The sequence below is a fragment of the Oncorhynchus keta genome, chromosome 35 (genome assembly GCF_023373465.1).
Source record: "Oncorhynchus keta strain PuntledgeMale-10-30-2019 chromosome 35, Oket_V2, whole genome shotgun sequence".
Lineage (NCBI taxonomy): Eukaryota > Metazoa > Chordata > Actinopteri > Salmoniformes > Salmonidae > Oncorhynchus > Oncorhynchus keta.
This window is the reverse complement of record NC_068455.1, coordinates 14,195,425-14,220,245: the sequence shown is the minus strand read 5'-3', so window position 1 is coordinate 14,220,245 and position 24,821 is coordinate 14,195,425. Positions and strand designations below refer to the sequence as shown.

At 43.9% G+C, this 24,821-nt stretch overlaps 1 protein-coding gene across 1 annotated transcript in view; it reads left to right on the top strand.

The window, feature by feature from the left end:
* Positions 1–24,821, top strand: part of LOC118381962 (pleckstrin homology domain-containing family H member 1-like) — a 70,249-nt gene that overhangs the window by 7,427 nt on the left and 38,001 nt on the right. The window contains exons 3-16 of the mRNA XM_052496613.1: positions 16,688–16,750; positions 17,843–17,992; positions 18,286–18,369; positions 18,564–18,645; positions 19,055–19,656; positions 21,636–21,912; positions 22,015–22,229; positions 22,400–22,609; positions 22,924–23,002; positions 23,330–23,415; positions 23,535–23,682; positions 23,797–23,936; positions 24,163–24,273; positions 24,680–24,766. Of these exons, the coding sequence (XP_052352573.1) occupies positions 16,688–16,750; positions 17,843–17,992; positions 18,286–18,369; positions 18,564–18,645; positions 19,055–19,656; positions 21,636–21,912; positions 22,015–22,229; positions 22,400–22,609; positions 22,924–23,002; positions 23,330–23,415; positions 23,535–23,682; positions 23,797–23,936; positions 24,163–24,273; positions 24,680–24,766 (2,334 nt within the window). The remainder of the gene's footprint in view (positions 1–16,687; positions 16,751–17,842; positions 17,993–18,285; positions 18,370–18,563; positions 18,646–19,054; positions 19,657–21,635; positions 21,913–22,014; positions 22,230–22,399; positions 22,610–22,923; positions 23,003–23,329; positions 23,416–23,534; positions 23,683–23,796; positions 23,937–24,162; positions 24,274–24,679; positions 24,767–24,821) is intronic.

Below are 24,821 nucleotides of genomic sequence, written 5' to 3'. Positions count from 1 at the left end.
AGTTGTGGGCATCAACGTCATGTGCTACTTTGTACTGTCTAAGGCAGTGTTTCTTCATCTGGTCCTGGGGACACAAAGAAACACGTATTTCATTTTTTACCTAGCTCTACACACACTAATCAAGTCATTATTATTAGCCCATCTATAATTTAGCCCAAACAACTACCTCTTCCCCTACTGTATTTTTAATTTGTATTTTTCTCCTTTGCACCCCATTATTTCATCTCTACTTTGCACATTCTTCCACTGCAAATCTACCATTCCAGTGTTTTACTTGCTATATTGAATTTACTTCGCCACCATGGCCTTTCTTTTGCCTTTACCTCCCTTATCTCACCTCATTTGCTCACATTGTATATAGACTTATTTTTCTACTGTATTATTGACTGTATGTTTGTTTTATTCCATGTGTAACTCTGTGTCGTTGTACGTTTCGAACTACTTTGCTTTGCTTTATCTTGGCCCCCTCAATCTTGCAATCTCAACCACACTGCACACTGCCCTAACCCACCTGGACAAGAGGAATACCTATGTGAGAATGCTGTTCATCGACTACAGCTCGGCATTCAACACCATAGTACCCTCCAAGCTCGTCATCAAGCTCGAGACCCTGGGTCTCGACCCCGCCCTGTGCAACTGGGTACTGGACTTCCTGACGGGCCGCCCCCAGGTGGTGAGGGTAGGCAACAACATCTCCTCCCCGCTGATCCTCAACACGGGGGCCCCACAAGGGTGCGTTCTGAGCCCTCTCCTGTACTCCCTGTTCACCCACGACTGCGTGGCCACGCACGCCTCCAACTCAATCATCAAGTTTGCGGACGACACAACAGTGGTAGGCTTGATTACCAACAACGACGAGACGGCCTACAGGGAGGAGGTGAGGGCCCTCGGAGTGTCAGGAAAATAACCTCACACTCAACGTCAACAAAACTAAGGAGATGATTGTGGACTTCAGGAAACAGCAGAGGGAACACCCCCCTATCCACATCGATGGAACAGTAGTGGAGAGGGTAGCAAGTTTTAAGTTCCTCGGCATACACATCACAGACAAACTGAATTGGTCCACTCACACTGACAGCGTCGTGAAGAAGGCGCAGCAGCGCCTCTTCAACCTCAGGAGGCTGAAGAAATTCGGCTTGTCACCAAAAGCACTCACAAACTTCTACAGATGCACAATCGAGAGCATCCTGGCGGGCTGTATCACCGCCTGGTACGGCAACTGCTCCGCCCTCAACCGTAAGGCTCTCCAGAGGGTAGTGAGGTCTGCACAACGCATCACCGGGGCAAACTACCTGCCCTCCAGGACACCTACACCACCCGATGTTACAGGAAGGCCATAAAGATCATCAAGGACATCAACCACCGAACCACTGCCTGTTCACCCCGCTATCATCCAGAAGGCGAGGTCAGTACAGGTGCATCAAAGCTGGGACCGAGAGACTGAAAAACAGCTTCTATCTCAAGGCCATCAGACTGTTAAACAGCCACCACTAACATTGAGTGGCTGCTGCCAACACACTGTCATTGACACTGACCCAACTCCAGCCACTTTAATAATGGGATTGATGGGAAATGATGTAAATATATCACTAGCCACTTTAAACAATGCTACCTTATATAATGTTACTTACCCTACATTATTCATCTCATATGCATACGTATATACTGTACTCTACATCATCGACTGCATCCTTATGTAATACATGTATCACTAGCCACTTTAACTATGCCACTTTGTTTACTTTGTCTACATACTCATCTCATATGTATATACTGTACTCGATACCATCTACTGTATGCTGCTCTGTACCATCACTCATTCATATATCCTTATGTACATATTCTTTATCCCCTTACACTGTGTATAAGACAGTAGTTTTGGAATTGTTAGTTAGATTACTTGTTGGTTATCACTGCATTGTCGGAACTAGAAGCACAAGCATTTCGCTACACTCGCATTAACATCTGCTAACCATGTGTATGTGACAAATAAACATTTGATTTGATTTGATTTGATTGTAAATGACAACTTGTTCTCAACTTGCCAACCTGGTTAAATAAAGGTGAAATTAAATAAATAAAAATTATCAAACCAGTGACTAGTGGAATCAGGTGTGTAGTGCTAGGGCAAAAACACAAATGTGAACCTCTTTAGGTTCCCAGGACCAGGATTAAGAAACCACTGGTGCAAGGGGAAGGTAAGAACTGTAGTGCAAATCTATTTTAGCATCACAAATCATAAAAATGTGGGATTAATTATTCCACACATGGAGCAGCCTTGCCACTGTGTGTTTTGACCTACATTGATTTGGTGTGCATGAATGAACTGTATTGCGTTATTCACCGTTTTACATCCAACAGACCCACACAGTGTGGGAACTGGTTATGCTATGGTGTTAATTCTCTGTGCTGATCTAGTAGAACAGTCGGCTGGTTTAGGAAGAGTAGGCTGGTTTAATAGAACAGTAGGCTGGTTTAGTAGACCAGTAGGCTGGTTTAATTGAAAAATAGGCTGGTTTAATAGAACAGTAGGCTGGTTTAGAAACAGTAGGCTGGTTTAGTAGACCAGTAGGCTGGTTTAATAGAACAGTAGGCTGGTTTAATAGACCAGTAGGCTGGTTTAATAGAACAGTAGGCTGGTTTAATTGAAAAATAGGCTGGTTTAATAGAACAGTAGGCTGGTTTAATTGAAAAATAGGCTGGTTTAATAGAACAGTAGGCTGGTTTAATTGAAAAATAGGCTGGTTTAGTAGACCAGTAGGCTGGTTTAGTAGACCAGTAGGCTGGTTTAGTAGACCAGTAGGCTGGTTTAATAGAACAGTAGGCTGGTTTAATTGAAAAATAGGCTGGTTTAATAGAACAGTAGGCTGGTTTAGAAACAGTAGGCTGGTTTATTAGACCAGTAGGCTGGTTTAGTAGACCAGTAGGCTGGTTTAATAGACCAGTAGGCTGGTTTAATTGAAAAATAGGCTGGTTTAGAAACAGTAGGCTGGTTTAGAAACAGTAGGCTGGTTTAGTAGACCAGTAGGCTGGTTTAATAGACCAGTAGGCTGGTTTAATAGAACAGTAGACTGGTTTAGAAACAGTAGGCTGGTTTAGTAGACCAGTAGGCTGGTTTAATAGAACAGTAGGCTGGTTTAGAAACAGTAGGCTGGTTTAGTAGACCAGTAGGCTGGTTTAATAGAACAGTAGGCTGGTTTAATAGAACAGTAGGCTGGTTTAGGAACAGTAGGCTGGTTTAGTAGAACAGTAGGCTGGTTTTTGGAACAGTAGGCTGGTTTAGGAACAGTAGGCTGGTTTAGGAACAGTAGGCTGGTTTAATAGAACAGTAGGCTGGTTTAGGAACAGTAGGCTGGTTTAGTAGACCAGTAGGCTGGTTTAATAGAACAGTAGGCTAGTTTAGGAACAGTAGGCTGGTTTAGGAACAGTAACTGGTTTAGGAACAGTAGACTGGTTTAGGAACAGTAGGCTGGTTTAGGAACAGTAGGCTGGTTTAGTAGAACAGTAGGCTGGTTTAGGAACAGTAGTCTGGTTTAGGAACAGTAGGCTGGTTTAATAGAACAGTAGGCTGGTTTAGGAACAGTAGGCTGGTTTAGTAGACCAGTAGGCTGGTTTAATAGAACAGTAGGCTAGTTTAGGAACAGTAGGCTGGTTTAGGAACAGTAACTGGTTTAGGAACAGTAGACTGGTTTAGGAACAGTAGGCTGGTTTAGGAACAGTAGGCTGGTTTAGTAGAACAGTAGGCTGGTTTAGGAACAGTAGTCTGGTTTAGGAACAGTAGGCTGGTTTAGGAACAGTAGGCTGGTTTAGTAGAACAGTAGGCTGGTTCTGGAACAGTAGGCTGGTTTAGGAACAGTAGGCTGGTTTAGGAACAGTAGGCTGGTTTAGTAGAACAGTAGGCTAGTTTAGGACCAGTAAGATGGTTTATGAACAGTAGGCTGGTTTAGTAGAACAGTAGGCTGGTTCTGGAACAGTAGGCTGGTTTAGGAACAGTAGGCTGGTTTAGGAACAGTAGGCTGGTTTAGTAGAACAGTAGACTGGTTTAGGAACAGTAAACTGGTTTAGGAACAGTAGGCTGGTTTAGGAACAGTAAGCTGGTTTAGGAACAGTAGGCCGGTTTAGGAACAGTAGGCTGGTTTAGGAACAGTAGGCTGGTTTAGGAACAGTAGGCTGGTTTAGGAACAGTAGGCTGGTTTAGTAGAACAGTAGGCTAGTTTAGGACCAGTAAGCTGGTTTATGAACAGTAGGCTGGTTTAGTAGAACAGTAGGCTGGTTCTGGAACAGTAGGCTGGTTTAGGAACAGTAGGCTGGTTTAGGAACAGTAGGCTGGTTTAGTAGAACAGTAGGCTGGTTTAGGAACAGTAAGCTGGTTTAGGAACAGTAGGCTGGTTTAGGAACAGTAGGCTGGTTTAGGAACAGTAGGCTGGTTTAGGAACAGTAGGCTGGTTTAGGAACAGTAGGCTGGTTTAGTAGAACAGTAGGCTGGTTTAGGAACAGTAAGCTGGTTTAGGAACAGTAGGCTGGTTTAGGAACAGTAGGCTGGTTTTAGGCTGGTTTAGGAACAGTAGGCTGGTTTAGGAACAGTAGGCTGGTTTAGGAACAGTAAGCTGGTTTAGGAACAGTAGGCTGGTTTAGGAACAGTAGGCTGGTTTAGTAGAACAGTAGGCTGGTTTAGGAACAGTAGGCTGGTTTAGGAACAGTAGGCTGGTTTAGGAACAGTAGGCTGGTTTAGTAGAACAGTAGGCTGGTTTAGGAACAGTAAGCTGGTTTAGGAACAGTAGGCCGGTTTAGGAACATCATTATCTTTGGCTTATTCCACTGACATAAAAGACTACCTGTGAATGGACACCTAAAACCTCCCTCCTCCTATCCGTCTTCTCCTCCCTTTTGTTGTTTCCCCTGTTCTGCTTATAGACTCTGTCAGTCATGCTGCACTGACCTCTGTGTTGCAACAAATGGTTAACTGTCTGGTCCTTGGCAGACAGCCCTGCACTAAAGCAGAGAAACTACTGACTCGTGTGAATGAGTGCCTGAGTGAAAATACAGGTGTGTGTGTGTGTAAGCTAGATTTGTCCAGTTTCTCTACGCTATGTGTTCTGAGAGAGAACCTTCTAAAATAGTTCCAGGAACAGTATAGCAACATTTACGAGGGATAATTCTTAGAATGATGAATTGTAACATGACATTAAAGCTTTCTGTTGGCGTTGTCAGGATGTCATGTTTGTTCCAAAACATTCTAATAATGTTCAGAGTAATGTTGTTAGTAAGCAACCAAATGTCAACCAAATGAAACTCACTTTGTTCAGGGACTGCTTCTTGCTAGCTGCTACATATACAGTTGAATTCGGAAGTTTACATTCACCTTAGCCAAATACATTTAAACTCAGTTTTTCACAATTCCTGACATTTAAATCCTAGTACAAATTCCCTGTCTTAGGTCAGTTAGGATCACCACTTTATTTTAAGAATGTGAAATGTCAGAATAATAGTAGAGAGAATGATTTCTTTCAGCTTTTATTTCTTTCATCACATTCCCATAAATTGTTTAACTTGGGTCAAACGTATCGCGTAGCCTTCCACAAGCTTCCCACAGTAAGTTGAGTGAATTTTGGCCCATTCCTCCAGACAGAGCTGGTGTAACTGAGTCAGGATTGTAGGCCTCCTTGCTCGTACACGCCTTTTCAGTTCTGGCCACAAATATCTATAGGATTGAGGTCAGGGCTTTGTGCAAGCCACTCCAATACCTTGACTTTGTTGTCCTTAAGCCATTTTGCAACAACTTTGGAAGTATGTTTGGGGTCATTGTCCATTTTGAAGACCCATTTGCGACCAAGCTTTAACTTCCTGACTGATGTCTGGAGATTTTGCTTCAATATATTCACACAATATTCCTACCTCATCTATTTTGTGAAGTGCACCAGTTCCTCTTGCAGCAAAGCACCCCCACAACATGATGCTGCCACCCCCGTACTTCACGGATGGGATGGTGTTCTTCGGCTTGTAAGCTCCCCCTTTTTCCTCTGAATATAACAATGGTCATTATGGTCAAACAGTTCTATGTTTGTTTCATCAGACCAGAGGACATTTCTCCAAAAAGTACAATCTTTGTCCCCATGTGCAGTTCTGATTTCTTTTGATTTTCCCAGGATGTCAAGCAAAGAGACATTGAGTTTGAAGGTAGGCCTTGAAATACATCCACAGGTACACATCCAATTAACTCAAATGATGTCAATTAGCCTATCAGAAGCTTCTAAAGCCATGACATCATTTTCTGTATTTCTCCAAGCTGTTTAAAAGCTCAGTCAACTTAGTGTATGGAAACTTCTGACCCACTGGAATTGTGATACAAGTGAAATAAGTGAAATAATCTGTCTGTAAACAATTGTTTGAAAAATTACTTACGTCCTAACTGACTTGCCAAAACTATAGTTCGTTAACAATACATTTGTGGAGTGGTTGAAAAACTCTAATCTCTAATCTAAGTGTATGTAAACTTCCGATTTCAATTGTATATATTGAGTTTTCACTGCTCATAATAAAACCATCATTATCTTTGCATTGCTTTGGTACGGAGCACTGTCATGGTATAATTAAGAAATGAGGCACGAGGAGGTGTGGTATTTGGCCAATATACCACAGCTAAGGGATGTTCTTATGTACGACGCAACGTGGAGTGCCTGGAAACAGCCCTTAGTCGTGGTATATTGGCCATATACCACAAACCCCTGAGGTGCCGTTATTGCTATTATAACCTGGTTACCAATGTAATTAGAGCAGTAAAAATAAATGTTTTGTCATATCCGTGGTGTGTTAGCCAATCAGCATTCAGTGCCTGAACCACCCTGTTTATAATATAGATATAATATATGCCATTTAGGATACACTTTTATCCATAGCGACTTAAAATCATGCATGCATGCATTTTATGTATGGGTGGTCCCGGGAATCAAACCCAATATCCTGGCGTTGTAAGCGCCATGCACCACTAACTGAGCTACAGAGGACCATGTTCTACTAGCTGAGCTACAGAGGACCATGTTCTACTAACTGAGCTACAGAGGACCATGTTCTACTAACTGAGCTACAGAGGACCATGTTCTACTAACTGAGCTACAGAGGACCATGTTCTACTAACTGAGCTACAGAGGACCATGAGATGCATATCTTCTTTAAGCCTGACCCTGAGCACATAATGAGATTCATATCTTCCTAAAGCCTGACCCTGCGGACATAATGAGATTAATATCTTCTTTAAGCCTGACCCTGAGGACATAATGAGATGAATATCTTCTTTAAGCCTGACCCTGAGGACATAATGAGATTAATATCTTCTTTAAGCCTGACCCTGAGGACATAATGAGATTAATATCTTCTTTAAGCCTGACCCTGAGGACATAATGAGATTAATATCTTCTTTAAGCCTGACCCTGAGGACATAATGAGATTAATATCTTCTTTAAGCCTGACCCTGAGGACATAATGAGATTCATATCTTCTTTAAGCCTGACCCTGAGGACATAATGAGATTCATATCTTCTTTAAGCCTGACCCTGACCCTGAGGACATAATGAGATTCATATCTTCTTTAAGCATTACCCTGAGGACATAATGAGATTAACTCTTGTCAATGAGGCTTCTGTCTTTGAGTGCACTGCATAATATTGTAAGGAAGCGTGTTGAGCCTTCAACCATAGAATGAGGACAGGGCAAGGGGCGCTGGAAGCTGTGAAATAAGCTGTTAGACTGGAAGATTAGAGAGAAAGGACTATATCTCTCTCTCTTTCTCTCCCACCCCCTCTCTAATTACCGTAAGACAGTACAGCAGTATGGCTACCCTGCTGACCAGCAGCAGATTTCTTAGGCTCTGCAAAAAGGTGTAGAATGCAGGTACAAAGTCATGGGAGGATGCTTAGCTGCCTGTGTATTATTGCTAGCTGCATTTTCAGGTTTAACAACTCAGAGTTGTCAGATATTAGTATGTTTATTTCGTTATTTCTTTATTTGGATCCCTATTAGCTTTTGCAGAAGTATCAGGTACTCTTCCTGGGTCACACAAAAAAACAAAACATGACAAGTAACAAAACACTGATCGGCAAGGACAGTACAACAAAACAATGTGTGTTAGAGTGTCTGTGTGTTAGAGTGTCTGTGTGTTAGAGTGTCTGTGTGTTAGTGTGTCTGTGTGTTAGTGTGTCTGTGTGTTAGTGTGTCTGTGTGTTAGAGTGTCTGTGTGTTAGAGTGTCTGTGTGTTAGAGTGTCTGTGTTTTAGAGTGTCTGTGTGTTAAGAGTGTCTGTGTGTTAGAGTGTCTGTGTGTTAGAGTGTCTGTGTGTTAGTGTGTCTGTGTATTAGAGTGTCTGTGTGTTAGTGTGTCTGTGTGTTAGAGTGTCTGTGTGTTAGTGTGTCTGTGTATTAGAGTGTCTGTGTGTTAGTGTGTCTGTGTGTTAGAGTGTCTGTGTTTTAGAGTGTCTGTGTTTTAGAGTGTCTGTGTGTTGGAGTGTCTGTGTGTTAGAGTGTCTGTGTGTTAGTGTGTCTGTGTGTTAGAGTCTTTGAGAATGTTTTGAACCAAATAAAATGCTAGGGTTACCTCCTTATTTAGAATTTCAGTGAGCACACTGGCTTTGAGTTGCTGACATGTAGAGTGGAATCATCTGCATACATAGTCATTCTAGCTATGTGTAAGACCAGTGGCGAATCATTTGTAAAAATAGAGAAGAGTAACGGCCCAAGGCAACCGCCCCGAGGGACACCGAACTGTACATATCGGATGTTAGAAAAGTTTCCATTGAAGAACAGCTCTCTGGGTTCTGAAACCACGTGATGTCAGGTGATGTAAAGCCATAGCAAGTGAGTTTCTGCAATAACAATTTATGATCAATAATATTAAAGGCTGCGTTGAAATCTAACAATACAGCTCCAACTATCATCTAATTATCCATGTATTTTAACCAATCATCTGTCATATGAGTCAGTGCAGTACAAGTTGAGTGTCCTTCTCTATTTGCATGCTGAAAGTCAGTAGTTAACTTGTACTCTGAAAAATAGAATTGTATTTGGTCAAACACAATTCTCTCAATCGGTTTACTGAGAACAGGCAACAAACTGATTGGGTGGCTGTTAGAGCCAGCAAAGGGTGCCTTACTGTTCTTACTTTTTTTTGTAGTGTAATTACTTTAGTGTAATTACTTTAGCTTCCTTCCATGTTTATGGACACACACACTCCTTTAGACTTTGGTTAAAGATATACCAAAATAGAGGTGGCAATACAGTCTGCTACGATTCTCAATAGTTTCCCATCTAGGTTGTCTATATCTGGTGGTTTATCATTAGTGATGGATAACAATAGCTTCCCATCTAGGTTGTCTATATCTGGTGGTTTATCATTAGTGATGGATAACAATAGTTTCCCATCTAGGTTGTCTATATCTGGTGGTTTATCATTAGTGATGGATAACAATAGCTTCCCATCTAGGTTGTCTATATCTGGTGGTTTATCATTAGTGATGGATAACAATAGCTTCCCATCTAGGTTGTCTATATCTGGTGGTTTATCATTAGTGATGGATAACAATAGCTTCCCATCTAGGTTGTCTATATCTGGTGGTTTATCATTAGTGATGGATAACAATAGCTTCCCATCTAGGTTGTCTATATCTGGTGGTTTATCATTAGTGATGGATAACAATAGCTTCCCATCTAGGTTGTCTATATCTGGTGGTTTATCATTAGTGATGGATAACAATAGCTTCCCATCTAGGTTGTCTATACCTGGTGGTTTATCATTAGTGATGGATAACAATAGCTTCCCATCTAGGTTGTCTATATCTGGTGGTTTATCATTAGTGATGGATAACAATAGCTTCCCATCTAGGTTGTCTATATCTGGTGGTTTATCATTAGTGATGGATAACAATAGCTTCCCATCTAGGTTGTCTATATCTGGTGGTTTATCATTAGTGATGGATAACAATAGTTTCCCATCTAGGTTGTCTATATCTGGTGGTTTATCATTAGTGATGGATAACAATAGTTTCCCATCTAGGTTGTCTATATCTGGTGGTTTATCATTAGTGATGGATAACAATAGTTTCCCATCTAGGTTGTCTATATCTGGTGGTTTATCATTAGTGATGGATAACAATAGTTTCCCATCTAGGTTGTCTATATCTGGTGGTTTATCATTAGTGAGGGATAACAATAGCTTCCCATCTAGGTTGTCTATATCTGGTGGTTTATCATTAGTGATGGATAACAATAGCTTCCCATCTAGGTTGTCTATATCTGGTGGTTTATCATTAGTGATGGATAACAATAGCTTCCCATCTAGGTTGTCTATATCTGGTGGTTTATCATTAGTTAGGGATAACAATAGCTTCCCATCTAGGTTGTCTATATCTGGTGGTTTATCATTAGTGATGGATAACAATAGCTTCCCATCTAGGTTGTCTATATCTGGTGGTTTATCATTAGTGATGGATAACAATAGCTTCCCATCTAGGTTGTCTATATCTGGTGGTTTGTCATTAGTGATGGATAACAATAGTTTTTCCACCTCTCCCACACTAACTTGGCCAAATTAAAAACAACAATCCCTTTTCTTCATTATTAGATATTTTATTCACAAATATGATGGTTCACTGGTTAATGTTGTCATTTCCACTTTACTAGTGAAATAGTTATTGAAGTTATTGGAAATATTAAAAGTGTATTTTTTAAATGACCCATCAACTTCAATGAATTATGGAGTTGATTTGGGTTTTCTGCCCATGATATCATTTAAGGTTCTCCAAAGACTTTTTTCTGTTGTGTTTTATGTAATTTATATTGGTTGGGTAATAGTTTAGTTGCAAAATGTCACCATTTACAGTGTGTCAGCCAATCAACCAATCAGCTGAGCAGCCTGACTTGTTTACCACCTCATCTGCAGCATTTCTTTGAACCATACAGTGTTTCAGTTCAACCATGGAGCTGTAGCAGTTCTCACAGTTCATATCTTAACAGGTGTTAACAGCACTGGTGTCTATCACTGAGCTCAGCTGTTATTGGATGAGATGTCTGTCTCTCGTCCAGTCTGTTCTCCTGCCTGTCACTATCTCCCTGTCGGTCCTCCTCCCTCTCTGGATACTTTCAGCCCTTCTGGATTCCTCAATGCAGAAAGGAGAGAAGTGTCATCACAGACTTACAGCATTAGTACTCCTCTCTGCCTTCTAAACACAAGACTCAATTTGAAAAGGGAAAGGTATGCCATTTTTATCTTATTAACTTCAAAACGGAGCATTTTACAGGAATATATTAATCTTAGACTATCTTCTTACAATTGAGTAGCTTGGTGAAAGATGACAGCTTGTTAAATGCAACCGTAAGCAGACTCTGAAGTCAGTCAGAGTGAACAGCTTCTGGATACATGACATGGCCAGCACCTATTGATCCCCGTGGTAACCAGGGGGGCTGGAGACAGGCACAAAGCCCTACACACACACACACACACACACACACACACACACACACACACACACACACACACACACACACACACACACACACACACACACACACACACACACACACACACACACACACACACACACACACACACACACACAGACACATAGAAAGACACACACACAGTACTGTGTCAGCCGTCAGCCTTCGAGGAACTTATACAGCTCAAGTCTCAGTCCCATAACCTCTGAACTCTAACATTTGACCTCCTCTGCTTTCTAACTTGGATGTGCGAGCTACTTCAATGGAAATTACATTTTATAAGTACCGCCTACGGCCCTTAGTTGTCATCTTGGCTTGCTAAAAAAGCTTAGGAATCGTTTCTACAGTTAAAGGTTAAAGTAACGTGGTGAATGAAGACTTCTGTTTACTCCTCTGACTCCTCTGACTCCTCTCCCACTTGGCTTGGTGATACCTTTCTTTGGACTCATTCTAAAGTCTTTTGACCTTGAGGTGAGGAGTCATTCAACCACTAACCACCACTAACAACCTCCTTCCCTGAGTTTCCCATCTCTACCCTAGCTTTAATCAGTGTTATTCTAGGCGTGAGTGACTGAGGCAGTGTCCTACATGGCATCATATTCCCTACATAGTGCACTACTTTTGATCAGAGCCCTATGAGCCCTGGTAAAATGGATGGACCCTGAGTGACCAATGGGTGTGAGTGGATTCCAGGAATCTGTTCTGTGCCCTTTGGAGTTTATGAGCAATAGAAGTAGAATGCTTCTGAACAATGAGGACAGAAACAAAGAAACTAAGAAGAAAAGAAGAGGGTTGAAATGCCTCTCTCCTCTCTTCTCTTCTCTCTTCTCCTCTCCTCTCCTCTCCTCTCCTCTCCTCTCCTCTCCTCTCCTCTCCTCTCCTCTCCTCTCCTCTCCTCTCCTCTCCTCTCCTCTGTGTGTGTGTGTGTGTGTGTGTGTGTGTGTGTGTGTGTGTGTGTGTGTGTGTGTGTGTGTGTGTGTGTGTGTGTGTGTGTGTCTAAGAGAGATTTTCCAATGCCTTCCTTTTCAGAGGAGCTTCTGAGCCTCCCCATCACTATTACTACTTTTAATTCAATCTTAGACAGACTCAACAACTCTACTCAGAGATGCTGCAATGAACAGGTTCAGGCAAGACCCATCCTGCAATGTACTGAAGGCTTGCTGGACCGCAACAAGATCTCATAGTTTCCCTTCAAAAATCAACATATTATTAATTCTGCATAGTTACAGGGTTAATTCTGCGTAGTTACAGGGCTAATTATGCATAGTTACAGGGTTAATTCTGTGCAGTTACAGGGTTAATTCTGCGTAGTTACAGGGCTAATTATGCATAGTTACAGGGTTAATTCTGCGCAGTTACAGGGTTAATTCTGCGTAGTTACAGGGATAATTCTGTGTAGTTACCATAGTTACAGGGCTAATTCTGCGTAGTTACAGGGTTAATTCTGCATAGTTACCGTAGTTACAGGGTTAATTCTGCGTAGTTACAGGATTAATTCTGTTTAGTTACAGGGCTAATTCTGCGTAGTTACAGGGTTAATTCTGCATAGTTACCGTAGTTACAGGGTTAATTCTGCGTAGTTACAGGATTAATTCTGTTTAGTTACAGGAATAATTCTGCATAGTTACAGGATTAATTATGCGTAGTTACAGGGTTAAAACATAAATAAGTCAAAGGTTAATAGCCTAGACATTCAAGAAGGCTTGAAACAAAATAATAAATAAATGGCATCGAGTATCATCAAGCATTTCCACAGCTTGCGGAGGTATTGTGATCTGCGGTAGGGCAGTGGTCTGAGCAGTATGCTTCGGCTCCGACATCATCAACATCCTCGCACTCAGGGCTGGGCAATTGTTTCCTTTTTTTTTGCCAAGAAAGGCATATATCCATGTTCTCGGGACCTTTTCAAACGTCAGAAATCAAAGTCTATTTCTAGTGATCAGGCTGCTAGACTAGTACGGATTCACATCCTACATAGTACTGTAGACTAGTACGGATTCACATCCTACATAGTACTGTAGACTAGTACGGATTCACATCCTACATAGTACTTTAGACTAGTACAGACTCACATCCTACATAGTACTGTAGACTAGTACAGACTCACATCCTACATAGTACTGTAGACTAGTATGGACTCACATCCTACATAGTACTGTAGACTAGTACAGACTCACATCCTACATAGTACTGTAGACTAGTACAGACTCACATCCTACATAGTACTGTAGACTAGTACAGACTCACATCCTACATAGTACTGTAGACTAGTACAGACTCACATCCTACATAGTACTGTAGACTAGTACAGACTCACATCCTACATAGTACTGTAGACTAGTACAGACTCACATCCTACATAGTACTGTAGACTAGTACAGACTCACATCCTACATAGTACTGTAGACTAGTACAGACTCACATCCTACATAGTACTGTAGACTAGTACAGTCTCACATCCTACATAGTACTGTAGACTAGTACAGACTCCCATCCTACATAGTACTGTAGACTAGTACAGTCTCACATCCTACATAGTACTGTAGACTAGTACAGACCCACATCCTACATAGTACTGTAGACTAGCATAGACTCACATCCTACATAGTACTGTAGACTAGTACAGACTCACATCCTACATAGTACTGTAGACTAGTACAGACTCACATCCTACATAGTACTGTAGACTAGTACAGACTCACATCCTACATAGTACTGTAGACTAGTACAGACTCACATCCTACATAGTACTGTAGACTAGTACAGACTCACATCCTACATAGTACTGTAGACTAGTACAGACTCACATCCTACATAGTACTGTAGACTAGTACAGTCTCACATCCTACATAGTACTGTAGACTAGTACAGACTCACATCCTACATAGTACTGTAGACTAGTACAGACTCACATCCTACATAGTACTGTAGACTAATACAGACTCACATCCTACATAGTACTGTAGACTAGTACAGACCCACATCCTACATAGTACTGTAGACTAGTACAGACTCACATCCTACATAGTACTGTAGACTAGTACAGACTCACATCCTACATAGTACTGTAGACTAGTACAGACCCACATCCTACATAGTACTGTAGACTAGTACAGTCTCACATCCTACATAGTACTGTAGACTAGTACAGACTCACATCCTACATAGTACTGTAGACTAGTACAGACCCACATCCTACATAGTACTGTAGACTAGTACAGTCTCACATCCTACATAGTACTGTAGACTAGTACAGACTCACATCCTACATAGTACTGTAGACTAGCATGGACTCACATCCTACATAGTACTGTAGACTAGCATGGACTCCCATCCTACATAGTACTGTAGACTAGTACAGACTCACATCCTACATAGTACTGTAGACTAGTACAGACTCACATCCTACATAGTACTGTAGACTAGTACAGACTCACATCCTACATAGTACTGTAGACTAGTACAGACTCACATCCTACATAGTACTGTAGACTAGTACAGACTCACATCCTACATAGTACTGTAGACTAGTACAGACTCACATCCTACATAGTACTGTAGACTAGTACAGACTCACATCCTACATAGTACTGTAGACTAGTACAGACTCACATCCTACATAGTACTGTAGACTAGTACAGACTCACATCCTACATAGTACTGTAGACTAGTACAGACTCACATCCTACATAGTACTGTAGACTAGTACAGACTCACATCCTACATAGTACTGTAGACTAGTACAGACTCACATCCTACATAGTACTGTAGACTAGTACAGACTCACATCCTACATAGTACTGTAGACTAGTACAGACTCACATCCTACATAGTACTGTAGACTAGTACAGACTCACATCCTACATAGTACTGTAGACTAGTACAGACTCACATCCTACATAGTACTGTAGACTAGTACAGACTCACATCCTACATAGTACTGTAGACTAGTACAGACCCACATCCTACATAGTACATAGACATGTATCAGGTATATTTATGGTCTGTAACACACACAGTACATACACGCACACACCAGCACAGTATAGGGCGATGTCTAGCCCTACTCCACTATAGGATCAACTTAGTTTCAGATGGTTTTCCTGGAACCCCTCTGATGATCTTGCCTGATAATGTTCAACTATTAATTATTCAGTTTGACTACATGCTGTGAGGAGGAATGTCTGAGTTGAATGGGTTTTGTGGAATTGGACTCAGAAGGTTGACAAACCAAAGTTCCCCCCTCCCCTACCCCCTCTCCCCCTCCTTTACCCCCTCTCCCCCTCTCCTACCTCCTCTCCCCCTCTCCCCCTCCTCTACTCCCTCTCCCCCTCCCCCTCTACCCCTTCTCCTCCCTCCTTTACCCCCTCTCCCCCTCCCTACCCCCTCTCCACCCTCCTCTACCCCCTCTCCTCCCTCCTTTACCCCCTCTCCTCCCTCCTTTACCCCCCTCTCCCCCTCCTCTACCCCCTCTCCCCCTCCTCTACCCCCTCCCCCTCCTTTACCCCCTCCCCCCTCCTCTACCCCCTCTCCCCCTCCTCTACCCCCTCTCCCCCTCCTCTACTCCCTCTCCCCCTCCTCTACCCCTTCTCCTCCCTCCTTTACCCCCTCTCCCCCTCCCTACCCCCTCTCCACCCTCCTCTACCCCCTCTCCTCCCTCCTTTACCCCCTCTCCCCCTCCTCTACCCCCTCTCCCCCTCCTCTACCCCCTCTCCCCTCCTTTACCCCCTCTCCCCCTTCCTCTACCCCCTCTCCCCCTCCTTTACCCCCTCTCCCCCTCCCCTACCACCCACAGTCACTCGCCACTCACCTTTCAAATTTCCTGTGAGGGGAACGACGCTTAAGAACTATTGTTGTGGGGGATTAGTGTGTGTGTGTGTGTGTGTGTGTGTGTGTGTGTGTGTGTGTGTGTGTGTGTGTGTGTGTGTGTGTGTGTGTGTGTGTGTGTGTGTGTGTCTGTGTGTGTGTCTGTGTGTGTGTGTGTGTGTGTCTGTCTGTGTGTGTGTGTGTGTGTGTGTCAGACCATAAATATGTCTGAGACATGTCTGTCCACCATGGTAGTCTATAGATTTAACAGAGGAGTCTGTGTGCTAGCCTACATTGCAGACACACACACACTGGATTTTTCCGTGACCCCCTTCAACCCCATACCGAGACAGCTGACCCGTAGGAATAAGTAACCATGGCAACCCCTTTGTCCCCTAGATGCAGGAGTTGGAGCTGAGGGTGACAGAGTCTGACCAACGGGCTGAGAGGGCTAAGAAACAGGTACAGTACAGTAACAGTCTGCCAACCACATTTTACAATCACAGCTTCTGTAGGCTTCAGTAGCTTTCTCTCTCTCTCTCTCTCTGTCTGTCTCTCGCTCTCTGTGTCTCTCTCTGTCTCTCTCTCAATTCAATTCAAGGGGCTTTATTGGCATGGGAAACATGTGTTAACATTGCCAAAGCAAGTGAGGTAGACAACATACAAAGTGAATATATAAAGTGAAAAACAACAAAAATTAACAGTAAACATTACACATACAGAAGTTTAAAAACAGTAAAGACATTACAAATGTCATATTATATATATATATATATATATATATACAATGTACAAATAGTTAAAGGACACAAGATAAAATGAATAAGCATAAATATGGGTTGTATTTACAATGGTGTTTGTTCTTCACTGGTTGCCCTTTTCTCGTGGCAACAGGTCACAAATCTTGCTGCTGTGATGGCACACTGTGGAATTTCACCCAAAAGATATGGGAGTTTTTCAAAATTGGATTTGTTTTCGAATTCTTTGTGGATCTGTGTAATCTGGGGAAATATGTCTCTCTAATATGGTCATACATTGGGCAGGAGGTTAGGAAGTGCAGCTCAGTTTCCACCTCATTTTGTGGGCAGTGAGCACATAGCCTGTCTTCTCTTGAGAGCCATGTCTGCCTACGGCGGCCTTTCTCAATAGCAAGGCTATGCTCACTGAGTCTGTACATAGTCAAAGCTTTCCTTAATTTTGGGTCAGTCACAGTGGTCAGGTATTCTGCCGCTGTGTACTCTCTGTGTACTCTCTCTCTCTCTCTCTCTCTCTCTCTCTCTCTCTCTCTCTCTGTCTCTCTCTCTCTCCCCCTCTCTCTCTCTGTCTCTCTCCCCCTCTCTCTCTCCCCCTCTCTCTCTCTGTCTCTCTCTCTCCCCCCTCTCTCTCTGTCTCTCTCTCTCTCCCCCCTCTCTCCCCCCTCTCTCTCTCAGTCTCCTGCTCGACTGATGGTTCCAGAGTCCATTTATTCCCATCTATCTTGTGAGTGTGAACGTGTGAGTGTGAACATGTGAGTGTGAACATTTGAGTGTGAGCATAGTTGATGATGTATTACAGATCCATGTCATGGAAGAGAAGCTGAAATATGCAAACGTACAACCCAGTGAATCAGAGAACTCAGTGTTCAGAAGGTACCAGGACCTGACCAATCAGGTGCAGGAGAAAGATGCAGTGGTAAAGAGATTAGAGGTGCAGCTGGAAAAACAGGTATGGAAGCTATAGTGTGAGACCCAAATGGTATCCTATCCCCTATATAGTGCACTACTTTTGACCAAAGCCCTATGGACCTTGGTCAAAAGTAGTGCACTGTATAGGGAATATGGTACAATTTAGGATGCAACCATAGATAAGAAACATGGAAGACACATTGCAGTTGAATGCATTCAGTTGTACAACTGACTAGGTATCCCCCTTTCCTTATTATGTCCATTCATGTTCATAATATGTACTGTAGGTTACGATGAGTCACTAACCATAAACCGTGTTTTGTTGGCCTCTAGATCTTAGTCAGAGCCCAGGAGGCTAAGATCATTGAGGAGAAGGCTGCTAAAATCAAAGACTGGGTTACGTTTAAGCTACGAGAGGTAAGCGTAGCTCGGATACACTATCTACTGTCACATATACATCCTATAGGGACCAACCACGTCAAAGATGAAGCTTTCTTTACATTAGCCCAACTCAAACCCAAACCCAGCTTATGATCAGTTGTTAAAGACAAAGAGAACAGTTAACCCCAAACTGTCACTAATTGTCATCTTCTTTCTGCGCTGTATTTCAGATGGAGATTGAGAACCAGCAGCTGAAAATGTCCAACCTGAAGCAGGCCGAACAGATTATGATGCTGGAGGACAAACTGCAAGGTGATCCTGATCCTCCTTCTACCACAGGAACTTTAGTTCATCTACCCAGCACCTCACCCTCTGAGAGTACCAAACTCCATTTTAACAACCAGCCAGCTGTTGTCACAGCATTATCAACTGTCATCACAGTTTTCAATTGTTGTCCACCTAAAGTCATGCAAATGGTCTGGTTGAAGTGGCATAGGATCTGTACGAGTGGTCGTATGTAGATGATGAAGAGGGCCCAGCATAGAGCCCGGGTGCACACCACAGTCTATGTTACTTTGATAATATCAGAGCCTTCTCACATTAGTGATAGATGATTAGTAGTCAAGTGTGCGCCTATGTTCTACAGTACATGTTGTTATATTGTCAAAGGTTGCTGTTGTGTCTCTACATTGACTATATTTTTTCCCCTCTTGTCCAATAGCTCTCCTGGAGAAGCCTTCATCTCCCCTTCCCCCCACCTCTCCTTCCACAAACACCCACCAGGTACCCTCCAGCCCTCTGTACCCCTCATGCTGTCCTGGGACCCCAACTGTCCAGGAGGAGACAGGCTGGGGGAGACAGACAGGTCCAGGGGATAGAGCAGAGCAGCCCTGTAAACCCAGAGGAGACAGAGGAGACACAACAGGCCACGGCACTGTGACAGTAACCCTGCCAGACACTCCCTCTCTGGGCAGCAAGGGCAGTGAGGCTGGCGCTGGACCTGGTAGTCCTGTTCCAACCACTGGAGGCCAGGACCAACCACTAGGTAGCGCTACTCCCAGAGATCACTCCTCGGACGAGCTCAACAGCAGGTTCCGCTCCCAACGTCTCCACTCTTCCTCCTCTTCCTCTTCCTCCTCCTCATCTTCCTCTGCCTGTGAAACAACACACGGGGGTCCCAGGACCCCTGATATCCCTACCTCCACCTCCACCCCCAAAAACCCTCTCCTCTGCCGCTCTCCATCTAACTCCCACCCCTTCCAGACCCACACCCAGCCCCTGGCACTACCCTCCCATACTGGGACCAGCATGACCCTACCCAAGGTGTGTTAAGTTCTATGTATATGTATTTATGTATATATACACTACCGTGAGGTCACTTAGAAATGTCCTTGTTTTTGAAGGAACGGGACATTTTTTGTCCATTAAAATAACATCAAATTGATCTGAAATACAGTGAAGACATTGTTAATGTTGTAAATGACTATTGTATCTGGAAACGGCTGATTTTTAATGTAATATCTACATAGGCGTACAGAGACCCATTATCAGCAACCATCACTCCTGTGTTCCAATGGCATGTTGTGTTAGCTAATCCAAGTTTATAATTTTAAAAGGCTAATTGATCATTAGAAAACCCTTTTGCAATTATGTTAGCACAGCTGAAAACTGTTGTTCTGATTATAGAAGCAATAAAACTGGCCCTCTTTAGACTAGTTGAGTATCTGGAGCATCAGCATTTGTGGGTTTGATTAGAGGCTCAAAATGTCCAGAAACAAAGAACTTCTAAAACTCGTCAGTCTATTCTTGTTCTGAGAAATGAAGGCTATTCCATGTGAGAAATTGCCAAGAAACTGAAGATCTCGTACAATGCTGTGCTAGTCCCTTCACAGACAGCGCAAACTGGTTCTAACCAGAATAGAAAGATGAGTGTGAGGCCACAGTGCACAACTGAGCAAGAGGACAAGTACATTAGAGTGTCTAGTTTGAGAAACAGACAACTCACAATTCCTCAACTGGCAGCTTCATTAAATAGTACCCGCAAAACACCAGTCTCAACGTCAACAGTGAAGAGGCGACTCCGGGATGCTGGCGTTCTCGCCTTCTAGGTAGAGTTGCAAAGAAAAAGCCATATCTCAGACTGCCCAATAAAAATAAAATATTAAGATTGGCAAAAGAACACAGACACGATCTCAAAATTTGGACTCATCAGACCAAAGGACAGATTTCCACCGGTCTAATGTCCATTGCTCGTGTTTCTTGTCCCAAACCAGTTTCAAATCAAAATCAAATCAAACTTTGTGTCACGTGCCGAATATAACACGTGTAGACTTTACCGTGAAATCCTTACTTACAAGCCCTTAATCAACAGTGCAGTTCAAGAAGTGTTTAGAAAATATTTACCAAGTAGACTAAAATAAAAAGTCATAATAAAAAGTAACACAATAAGAATTACAATAACGAGGCTATATACAGGGGGCACCGGTACCGAGTCAGTGTGTGGGGGTACAGGCTAGTTGAGGTAATTTGTACATGTAGGTGGGGGTGAAGTGACTATGCATAGACAATAAACAGCGAGTAGCAGCAGTGTACAAGTGGGGGGGTCAATGTAAATTGTCCGGTGGTGATTAATTGTTCAGCAGTCTAATGGCTTATGTCTCCCTGTAGCGCTGTCTTAGGCGTCTCACAGTACGGACATTGCAATTTATTGGCCTGGCCACATCTGCAGTCCTCATGCCTCCTTGCAGCATGCCTAAGGCACATTCACACAGATGAGCAGGGACCCTGGACATCTTTCTTTTGGTGTTTTTCAGAGTCAGTAGAAAGGCCTCTTTAGTGTCCTAAGTTTTCATAACTGTGGTCTTAATTGCCTACCGTCTGTAAGTTGTTTGTGTCTTAACGACCGTTCCACAGGTGCTTGTTCATTAATTGTTTATGGTTCATTGTACAAGCTTGGGAAACAGAGTTTAAACCCTTTACAATGAAGATCTGTGAAGTTATTTGGATTTTTACAAATTATCTTTGAAAGACAGGGTCCTGAAAAAGGGCCGTTTCTTTTTTTGCTGAGTTTATATATATATTAATGTGGCCCTCTACACCTGTAATTATGGTACTCTCTCTCCATTCCTTGTATTTGTACACAAGCCGTACAATTCTTGTTACTGTTTGACTGTGCCAATGTGTGATGGCTGCTCTGGAGCGTGATGTTATTAGTCAGTAAACTTAGTTGAACTTGAGCCTCATCAATCAATCAATCAAATGTCAATCAATAATGTCATCTATCTTTGTTTGTGAACTCACAGGTGCGGACCCCTCTGACCCCACGAGACAGCATCCAGCTGCTGAAGAAACACTACAGTCAGCCCCAGCCTGGAGGTGTGGACCGGCTGCACCACCTCAACGTCCCCAGTCAGCCCCAACCTGGAGGTGTGGACCGGCTGCACCACCTCAACGTCCCCAGTCAGCCCCAACCTGGAGGTGTGGACCGGCTGCACCACCTCAACGTCCCCAGTCAGCCCCAACCTGGAGGTGTGGACCGGCTGCACCACCTCAACGTCCCCAGTCAGCCCCAACCTGGAGGTGTGGACCGGCTGCACCACCTCAACGTCCCCAGTCAGCCCCAACCTAGAGGTGTGGACCGGCTGCACCACCTCAACGTCCCCAGTCAGCCCCAACCTGGAGGTGTGGACTGGCTGCACCACCTCAACGTCCCCAGTCAGCCCCAACCTGGAGGTGTGGACCGGCTGCACCACCTCAACGTCCCCAGTCAGCCCCAACCTGGAGGTGTGGACCGGCTGCACCACCTCAACGTCCCCAGTCAGCCCCAACCTGGAGGTGTGGACCGGCTGCACCACCTCAACGTCCCCATAGACATCATGACTGCTTCCAGCACCCAGGTAAAGGGGTGAGCATGCTCACCTCTATCCTGTGGTGTAGAAACAGTGAGAGTGTGCTTCAAGTCAACAGTCGGTCACATAAACAACGATAAAAGGTACCCGTCTGCACTCAGTTGGTGTAGATGCAATTGAAGTAAATGCTTCTTTTCTTTCATCTTTGCACCCTGCAGAGCCTTGCGTCTCCCTCCACCTGCAGTCACTTCCTGGTGGAGACAGATATAGATGACGGGCTGCCTGACAGTATGGAGGGAGTGGTAGAGGGGGCAGAGGGTCCTCCCCAGGAAGGAGTGTCGTTTGTTGGGTTGGCTGAGGGTCTGGAACTGCTGGATCCGGAGGTTCTGAAACCCCCCACCCCGCCTCTGCACCGCTTCCCCTCCTGGGTGAGAGAGAGAGAGAGAGAGAGAGAGAGAGAGATGGAGAGAGAGAGAGAGAGAGAGAGAGAGAGAGAGAGAGAGAGAGAGAGAGAGAGAGAGAGAGAGAGAGAGAGAGAGAGAGAGAGAGAGAGAGAGAGAGAGAGAGAGAGAGAGAGAGAGAGAGAGAGAGAGAGAGAGAGAGAGCTGGTGGAGTGCTCTTTGCCGTAGTCTCATATCTGTGTATGTGTGTGTGTGTTCCTGTTGTTGTGAGCAGTCAAAGTAATGTTATAAAACACACATACACACACTCATGCTTACACAATGATCTATGTGCTCTACAGGAGAGCCGTATCTATGCTGTGGCCAAGTCAGGGATGACAGTATCGGAGACGACCACAGGAGCCAGAGGTCCTGGTCCAGGTGAGTTGCCTACCATGCTGATGTTGGAGAGGACTGTCTGGAGAAATCTCAATTGCACTTCCTTGTTTCCTCACGAGGAATCACTCCCTCTGTGGTGGAACATTATGGAGCCTGTCAGTACTCCTTTTGATGTCTTCCTATCTGAGGGGGCTAAGTAACACCTGTGCAGGTGTGATCTGGGAAGCTTTAAGGAGCTCTTTAAAGAGATGTGTTAGAGCAGAACCCTGCTTTTTAATCTGCTGTGATGAAAGGATAGGACCTACACACAGTAAGACAGACTATAATTATAAATCTCGCTGCATCCGAAACATCTCGTGTTTTCTGCAGGAAAACCACAGTACCCTGCGGCAGGACCATTCACTCACCTGATTTACAAGAACATCACTGTACCCGTGTATACCACACTGAAAGGGGTAAGTACCGTACTCTACAGCAGCTCTTAACTGTGTCCAACTGACAATAACATATCCACTCCCTATGGACTGTGGTATGTGCTGAGGAATATCTAAACGTGCCTTCTGTCTGTCTGCAGAAAGCCACTCAGATCAGCAGTGTGCCCCTGCATGATGATGACTCTGGTTCGGAGGATGACAGTGGCTCTCTGGCCAGCCTCAGGACCTCCACCCTGGGCCCAGAAAGGAAGGGCAGCACCCCCGGGAGCCCCCGTGCCGTCAAGAGGGGTGAGAGGGTTTACTTTACTTTAATTCATTTTTTTTGCTCACTTTAAAAAGTGCAATATAACATCACCTGAATGACCTGTTCCTGTTTGGACTTCTGACCTTTGATCCCTCCAGGTGTGTCCATGTCATCCATTAGCTCTGAAAGTGACTACGCCATCCCTCCTGACGCCTACTCCCTGGAATCTGACTACTCTGAGCCAGAACACAAAGTCCAGAGAACATCTTCATACTCCTGCGAGAGCCTGCGAGAGCCTGTGAGTGACCATTTACAGTACGATATGGTGCAGTACAGTACCATGCACTAGGCACAATAGAATATAAGATACAAGGATCCCTTCTACGTCACTGTAGATTCACTAGGACTATTCAGCTGTACTGAGCAGCTGTAAAGGACAATGTGAAAAGAAACTATCCAAGCCAGCAAAGTATGGTTGAGGTTGGCACGACAGTGAAAATGGTGATTCATGTCCCCATGTACAGGAGATGCTGGAGAAGTCAGGCTACCTGCTGAAGATGGGCAGTCAGGTTAAAGCCTGGAAGAGACGCTGGTTCATCCTGAGGAACGGAGAGATCTTCTACTACAAGTCTCCGGTGAGTCTCCACGAGTCGTCACTGTCTTCTTGATCACTGTCTTCTCTGACAGAATTATTACAGTGGCAGGAAATTACCACCCTGGGCTTTATACCTGTTCAGAAAACACACACCAGGTGCCAGTACGCACCTTTCAGTTTGTTTACCAACTCATAGAAGTAGTAGAAGAAGAAAATGGACTACTTCAAAATGGAGATGGGCTCAATGGCGCTGCCCGTGCTCTCACAGATGCCATCATGGGACCGATACAGTAATGCAATGTCTATCTAAGTCTATGGCTGAATCAGTACAACTGGGGTTGGTTGGAAAATGCACAGGAGGGTATTTCTCCAGGAACACGGTTGGAGAGCCATGGTTTATTCTGTAATGCCAACTCCTTCCTATGGTCTTTGTCCTGGTCTTTCAGAGCGATGTGATACGGAAGCCTCAGGGTCAGATGGAGCTGAACTCTTCCTGTCGTATCGCCCGTGGAGAAGGAGCACAGACCTTCCAGGTGAGTGACAGTGATGACCAGTGGAGGCTGCTGAGGGGAGGACGGCTCATAATAG